Source organism: Podarcis bocagei, assembly GCF_964188305.1.
Source record: "Podarcis bocagei genome assembly, chromosome: 9".
Taxonomy (NCBI): domain Eukaryota; kingdom Metazoa; phylum Chordata; class Lepidosauria; order Squamata; family Lacertidae; genus Podarcis; species Podarcis bocagei.
Window position 1 is genome coordinate 51,099,022 of NC_138134.1, and position 8,154 is coordinate 51,107,175.

At 39.4% G+C, this 8,154-nt stretch overlaps 1 protein-coding gene and 1 long non-coding RNA gene across 2 annotated transcripts in view; one reads left to right on the forward strand and one right to left on the reverse strand.

Annotated features, from left to right (window-relative positions):
- Window positions 1-1,221, forward strand: part of ANXA5 (annexin A5) — a 27,577-nt gene extending 26,356 nt beyond the window's left edge. The window contains exon 13 of the mRNA XM_081208169.1: window positions 368-1,221. Within this exon, the coding sequence (XP_081064295.1) occupies window positions 368-430 (63 nt within the window). The 3' untranslated portion in view covers window positions 431-1,221. The remainder of the gene's footprint in view (window positions 1-367) is intronic.
- LOC308594802 lies at window positions 537-4,686 on the reverse strand. The gene is made up of 2 exons (XR_014011627.1): window positions 4,306-4,686; window positions 537-1,302 (listed from the first exon to the last, which is right to left on the reverse strand). It is a non-coding gene; the product is annotated as an uncharacterized lncRNA (long non-coding RNA).
- Between the last annotated feature and the right edge of the window lie 3,468 nt (window positions 4,687-8,154).

The following is an 8,154-nucleotide window of genomic DNA, read 5'->3' on the forward strand; positions in this document are numbered from 1 at the left end:
TATACACCACACCCCCTCAACAGTATTTATAGGAACTCAAACACTGAGATCCTGCTCTGTTCTAGTAACAAGAAGCCGAAAGCACCAGCCTGAAGATGACGAGTGAGACCTCGTCGAAACGTCGCCTAGACACCCCAACTCTTACACGGGAAGACACCCGAAGACACCAAAACCTACATATATATATATATATATATATATATGTTGCACAAAATAAATGGCTTTCTGGAGAACTTTTGCTTACCATTCCTGAGTGGATAGTCATACAAATGGATTTCCTGTGGTAGAAAAGCTGTCATTTGTCAAGAATTTTTCCCTGAATCATTACTGACTCATTGCCATTTGATCCCTGTCTTTTGATTTGTAGAAAGATACATCTGGTGATTACAGAAAAGGCCTTTTGCTGCTCTGTGGTGGTGAAGATGACTAACTGACAGCGATATGAAAGCCAGAATCTTAACTCCTGCCTTGTGCCTCCTTCCCGCTTTGTATGGCTAAGCTTTCCATTGGCATTTACAGCTGCAGCCTTTTGTGTGTGTTTCTCATGGATATCCTTGCTATCAGACGCAATGTGCATATCATTAGTATGATGATATAGTAACACTTACTGTTGAAATCCATATCGGATCCCATTCATAGTATTGCCACTCCTTTCTAGGGAACTGCCTGTTTTTCATTGATAGTATTTTATGTTAGTTTTATACAATGTTAACGTACAGGCTGCTCTTGAAAAGATTAAGCCGGCCAGTTGGAAGTCATGGGGCTGGGATCAGGCTATGCTAGTTGCACATTGAGATCAATGTGACAAGCTAGTCGTGACTTAAGTCCCATTTAACTCAATGGGGACTAAATGCAATTAACATAGTCTGGATTCAGCCTCTTTTGTGTAAAATAATTTAATGCAAAGTGCCTCTTATATAAATGTGTCCCCCTTGTTTTGAAAACCACGTTGGAAGCCAGGAATCTGGTGCCTTTTGTTATTATTTTGCAAAAAAAAAAAAAAAAGGAAGTAAAAGACATTCCAAGAACTAAAACTAAATTACTTTTTAACCTGAACTATATTTTTGCATTTGTACTAATTTGCAGAAAGCTTCCAGTAATGGCTTTGAAATTGTGATCTATGCATGATCTTCATGTATTGTAATGATTTGGTGCTATTAAAAGGAACAAAAAGCCTACTAAATGATATATGGAGGACCAATAAAATGTACCCACAAACTATGAGCTTTCTGAATACTTGTGGTTTTATTAAGCAATTATTCCCCAGAATATCCCCTCAGTTTTGTAGAATTTGTTCCAGTTCTCTTATTCTATGTGTAGGAGAGAAGAGCTATGTGGATCGCTGAAATTATTATTATTATTTGTTTCATTTCTATACTGCTTTATATTTTTAAGAAAAATCTCAAAGCGGTTTACAGCATATTAAAACATCAATAAAACACCAATAAAACAATGTGAAGTAAGTCAAATATACAGTCAAAGCAACATAATTAACAGAAAACAAAAATATCTTAAAAGATTTCAAAATAAAACATTGCAAAGGAGGTCAACTGCAGAATACATATTTAACACAAGGTTAACCAAAATAATAATAATCAAACTTTTTTTAAAAAAGGTTCCACCTCCAACCACTAGAAATCTTCATCACCAACCCTTCTGATGCCTTTAATTTCACCAGACAGGTACCTTCCGACTTTTTAGCTTATCTTCACACCTCTCATGGTTCCTTTTAAAAAAAAAAATGAAAGCAGAGATTTTTCAGGATACTTAATTCTCTGCCCTATGCCACATCCTTTTCTTTTGGTCCTTCAGGGGAATTGCAGTTTATGCACAACGGCATACATAGGTTATTTCCCCTGCTCCAACCCCAGTTATTGATTCCACACTTGGCTAATTGCCGTAACGGCTGGCATTTGGGCTGTTTCCATCATGACAGAAACATGCTTCTGAGAGGCCAAAGTGCTTCTAAAAAGCATAAAAATCTTAAGTTTTTAAAGAACAGCTTGCACATTGAGATGACTCATGGGAAGACTCTCTCATGACCCAGGCCCACAGCCAGAATCTTGTGGGGCCTAAGGAGAAAGGGAGGTCACTGCAGAACAGGCAGAGCATAAAACACACTCAGAACGAGAGGTTCTGTACCTTGGCACTCAGTGCAACTGGCAACCCAAAACCTTTTCCAGAGGTGCTGTGGATGGTGTCACAATCCAGGGGTTACTGAACTCTTATCATCCCTTCTGCCTTCCACTGCTATACTGCATCACTCAGATCCCCCCCCACCCCCCGGTTCTCATTAGCTTGTGTGTGTGTGTGTGTGTGTGTGTGTGAGAGAGAGAGAGAGAGAGAGAGAAGACAGGCAGACACAGACTGACGACCCATTTGGAAAAGGGCCTCACACATTACTATTTATTAAATCTGTATATCACCCATAGATCTCAGGGCAGTTCACAACATAAAATTACAATAAAACAACAACAAAGATCTTAAAACTGTGGTTATTCATTTGGCAGCTATTGCCTTTCTTCTTTTTTAAAGGTAAAGTTAATGGGTTCAATGGCCCTTGTCATGCTGAGCACACAAGGTATCAGAAGGATGGAGATGAGTAAAAAAAAAAGTAAAGGTAAAGGACCCCTGGATGGTTACTTCCAGTCAAAGGTGACTATGGGGTTGCGGCGCTCATCTCACTTTCAGGCCGAGGGAGCCGGCATTTGTCCACAGGCAGCTTTCCAGGTCATGTGGCCAGCATGACTAAACCGCTTCTGGCTCAACAGGACTCTGTGACGGAAACCAAAGTGCATGGAAATGCCATTTACCTTCCCACCACAGCGATACCTGTTTATCTACTTGCACTTGGACGTGCTTTCGAACTGCTAGGTAAGCAGGAGCTGGGACAGAGCAACGGGAGCTCACCCTGTCACGGGGATTCGAACCACCAACCTTCCGATTGGCAAGCCGAAGAGCCTCAGTGGTTTAGACCACAGTGCCACCCGTGTCCCCCTGGAGACGAGTAGTCCCTGACAGGCACCAGCCCATTCCACATGATCTGCTGGTATGGATTTGCTGCAGAGTCAGGTCTGTGTGCTGTCTGAGTTGCTATTATTCAGGGCTGTTTTCCTGCTCTTTTCTTAAATCATTCTAGTACTTCAGTGTACTGTATACAGTGCAATGTAAACAATGACTTTCAGACATGGAGTAAATGTGCTTTTATAGGTACAGTGGTACCTCAGGTTAAGTACTTAATTTGTTCTGGAGGTCCGTTCTTAACCTGAAACTGTTCTTAACCTGAGGTACCACTTTAGCTAATGGGGCCTCCCGCTGCCGCTGCGGAATTTCTGTTCTCATCCTGAAGCAAAGTTCTTAACCCAAGGTACTATTTCTGGGTTAGCGGAGTCTGTAACCTGAAGCGTCTGTAACCCGAGGTACCACTGTATTACTGCAATAACAGCTAAAAAGAATTTGTTGTAGTTTTTAAAAATAGTATTGAATAGGTTTCGGTTTTACAAAGAGTTGGGGATGTCTTTTACAAATCAGTTTCAATTTTAGAAAAAAGTACATTCTTCCCCAGTTTATATATATCAGAATGGCCAATGATCCGTTTCTTGTGCTGTTGTGTATTAAGGCTATCAACATGCTTCAACTCAGCCTTTTTCGTTATAGAAGTTTTTTATTCACCATTTCTTACACACTGGTTTACAGTGACTCTTCAAGAAGGATGCTAATGGCATTGAATCAGTGGTAGCTATTATACAATATAGTAGTGGGCAGAAAGAAAGTAAGTGTTAGGGAATAGAACCAGAGGGAGTAACTTGCAGACCACAAAGGAAGCTTTTTGGACATTGTGGCTATTGGCAGGAATCAGTTTTTACTTAATATTTGGTAATGAAAATTGCAAATCCTAATACAGCATTATCTAGTATTCCCATCTCATACATACATACGTCATTTTATTTGTAAGCTGCCTTTCCATTGTTAAAACCATCTTCAAGGCAGCTTACGACTTGGAAAAAAATCACAGTTACAAATATAACAAAAGTAGTGATAAACAATAAATAAAACACATCAAAAGTACAGCAACAAATTGAACAATTTCCATGCAAATTCTAAAAATAAAGATACAAAAAAGCAATATCAATAACAGCTAAAAAAACCCCCAGCAACTCCTGCTAAACAATACCTCAACCAAAAAAAGGCAGTGCAAAATAGGATTCTCTCATATTGAAACAATAATAATTTTGAAACTCCTTTTTACATCCTTACAAACATACCATATTTCCTCTTTCCTTCTTACAAATTGTTCCGACAAACCTCTTATCCATTTGCATCTACTTTTCAAGATTGCTTGGTTGCATATTTTGTGGAAAAGCAGTTCTTCCTCATTGGTGCCTTGCGTCAAAAATATCCTAAGATTCTTGTGGTGGCAGTAGCTTAAAAAAAGAAAGAAGAAAAAAGGCCTTTCTTAACAAACTAGTCTCGGACACAGATCTTCCTTACTTTGCAAATGGTCCAAACAGTACAAGCTGATATCAGATGTGGTTTACTTATGATTCTGGTGCCATCTAGCTTCTGCCAGCTTTATTACTGTTCTGATTAACACGACTATTATTTGCAGAACTCATTATCTGTGGGGTGTTTTTTTTTTAAAAAAAAACACCCAACAGGATTCTGTGCACTAACATGAATAAACAATATGATCCACAGTAATATGCATAATTAGTGAACTCTGTTCTGAATATATGGTATATTTTATTTATTATTACATTTATATCCCACTTTTCCTTCCCAAGGAGCTCAAAGTAGGTTTTGTGGTTCTCCTATTTTAGGTTAGGCTAAGAAGCTGTTTGGCCCAAGATAATTCAGTGAACTGCATGGCGGAGTGGGGATTTCAGTCTTGGATTCCCAGTTTCAGCACTTGAACTGTAACACTACTCAGGTACTCTGTGCAACTGTTTGCTCCCAAATTCTGCTGGCATGTATCAATAAAACTTTGCCTAGCAATTTGTGCACCACAATTCCATTATAGCTGAAAAATAGTGGTGTTTTGTTTTAAAGCATCTAGCTATTGCTGAAAACCTTTCATTAGTGATGTCGACTAAGAGATGGATATATACAGGCACCTGTAGTGAAAACAGCGCTACAGTTATGTCATGCTTGGAATAATTTTTTCCGTCTGTTCAATTCATAAGCAGTAAATCTCCTAATGGCATGAATCGCCTTTCCTGAACTGTACAGAAGGATCACACAGCACACAATGAGCACATCACCTAAAAGGAAGTGGCTTGTATTTATTAAGGTATTACTTTAGTAAGGGAAGAGGAAAGGAATGGAAGCTAGCTAATTGTGCTAATCTCTGCTAATGAATCCTAGTGTTTGCACAGCTGATTCATAAATTAGTTCCCAGTGTCAATAAGAATTGCTTCTGTTCCTACACCTGGTGCTCAGAAGCCTGCTCACTCAGGCTCTCAACTTGTGATTTATATTTTTTGCAAAAGATGAACTTCAGTAGTTGCAAATCCACTCCTTCCTGAAGACTTCTTCCTCAAATCGGCTCTCCAGTGCATCCATGAAGGAATATCATGAAGGAATAGGAATAGGCAGTGCTTTTTTCTGGGGGTACGCAGGGGTACGCATACTCCTAAACATTTTGTGAATCTAATGGGAGAAGAAACTATTTTTTTTAAAAAAATAAGTTTCTTCTCTAGCGCGGTGAATCATCAGTTCTGTTGCTACCCCCAATGGCATCCTTATTTCCTGTTACGGTGTTTCCTGAGTCTCAGAAGGAATGACAGTACTCCTAAACATTTTTAAAGAAAAAAAGCACTGGGAAGAGGGTACAGAGTCAGGATCAATATCTGCTTTCTGAATGTGCTGAATGTTCCTGTCTAAACCTAAAAGAGCCAGGAATGGGCATCCCTACACACATGATGAAATTAGAGTGGAAATTGCATTGGTTGAGTCACCTCCAGAGGCTCATCACAATATGGATGAGTTTCTGCATTTGGTCTACAAAAGGGAATCTACAGGCAGCTCTTGCTGAGTCAGGGAGACCGTAGCCCTGTTCACATGTTCTCAGAATTACATGCAGGGATGTGGGGATTACTGCACTAGCTCCACCCCTGTCCTCTGTCATGTCACTGTCGTTGTTTCCATCCCTATTGCTCTCAATATGGAGTCTGCTGTGCTTGCTTAGGTTTCTGGCACAATTCCTCTACAAATGTTGGCCATCCAACACAATGGAAATGGCCCCAGTGATGCAACAAAGGAGGCAGAGCTAGCTAGCATGTGTATTGCTCCTATCCTTCATGTGATTCTAATCTTATGAGGGAAACTGATGCCTGAATCAAGTACAAATAAATAAAGTAAAAAGCATAGACGTATGCTTTTTAGCTGGGAGCAAACTCCAATGAACTTGGTAAATATAGTGGAATTATAGAATCGTAGAGCTGCATGGGAGCATGGAAGTAATCTGGTTAACCCATAGAACAATGCAGGATCTGCAATGTCAGATGCAACACAGACTCACACCATTGGGGGCCGGATCCTGGCTTGTACCACTGACTCTGCCTCTGCTGTTGTTTTCCAAGGTGAGCTCCAAGGATAAGACTGGGTGTTTGTCCACACTTTGTGCATATTGCCTGATATACACACCATTGCAATGCCGCAACATTTTGCTGCTTTGGCTGGCAGATGTTTCGGTACAAACATTTGGAATGAATTGCAAGTTCACCCATTCATGAAATCTAAAAGGCTCAGAGTTGTAAATGGTGTGCTCTTATGCCCTAAGTGTAGACTATTTTAAAAAGACTGTAATTTTATCCTCTCAAAATCATCTCTCATTTGAATGTTCAAAATCCCTGGCTGATGAGAGCTATTCTCTACCAAATTTCAACATTCTTCAGCAGTTTCAATCCCTGGGCTGACTTCTGTCTTGTTTACAAGACTGTTATATACTGAGGTGGTGTTTGTCACGGAAGCCCTTTGTTTTCAAAATAACACAATTCATTTTCACTGACTCTGAAAATGAAGACAAAGCCAGAATGCTTTCAAGTGGATAAATGAAAGTCAAGTTAAGGTTGGATAAATTCTGAAAAGTTTCACATATCCAAGAATCCTTGCTTTGCAACAAGATTATAACAGCTGACCTAGAAAGCTGGTGTGTGTGTGTGTGTCTGTGTAATTTATAAATTTATTTGAATTGTGGGTGTCATATAAAACACACACAACTGTGTGTTTGAGCATATTTTTTCCAAACCCTGGAGGAAAGGGAACAAAGTCTTGCACTGCTTCAAGGAGGCATAGGAAGGTTGAGCGATTTGGCACCCTGCTATAGTTAATTACCACCAATATATTTTTAGGCCTGGCAGTGTTCCTCTCTTCTGAGTGGTGAATAACATAGAATCATAGAATCTGAGAGTTGGAAGTGACCCCAAGGCTCATCTTATCCAACCCCCAGCCATGAAGGAATCTCAACTCAAACACCCTTGACAGATGGCCATCCAACCTTTGCTTAGAAACCACCAAGAAAGGAGAATCCACCATCTGCCAGGGTCCATTCCACTGTCAAACTGCTCTCCCCCCCCTCAATTTTTTAAATTCATTTTATAACACAAACAAACAACAAAAACAGAAAAGCAAACAATACAAACAAATTCTTGTCTTATCCTTATTTTTTCTAAGCATTGTTAGGTGAGCTTCCCCAAGTCCCCCCTATCTGATTTTCATTTTCTCTCATTTTTAGCAGTTTACATATATCATAATTTTTAACCATTTTTAAAAATCACACTTACTTTTACCATAAAAATCTTCATATTTTCCCTTACAATACTATTTTAAAATACACTGTCTTCTACTTCTAACCCTACAGCCTATATCCACTTCCAAAGCTCTTGTAAGATTTAAATATTAACATATTTTTTCAAATATTCTTTAAATTTCTTCCAATCTTCTTCCACCGTCTCTTCTCTCTGGTCTCAGAGTCTCCCAGTCACTTTGGCAAGTTCCATATAGTCCATCATCTTCATCTGCCATTCTTTGATAGTTGGTAAATCTTGTTTCTTCCAATTCTTCGCTAATAAGATTCTCACAGCTGTTGTGGCATACAGAAAAAAGGTAACATCCTTTTTGGGGATTTTACCCCCCACTATACCAAGTAAAACG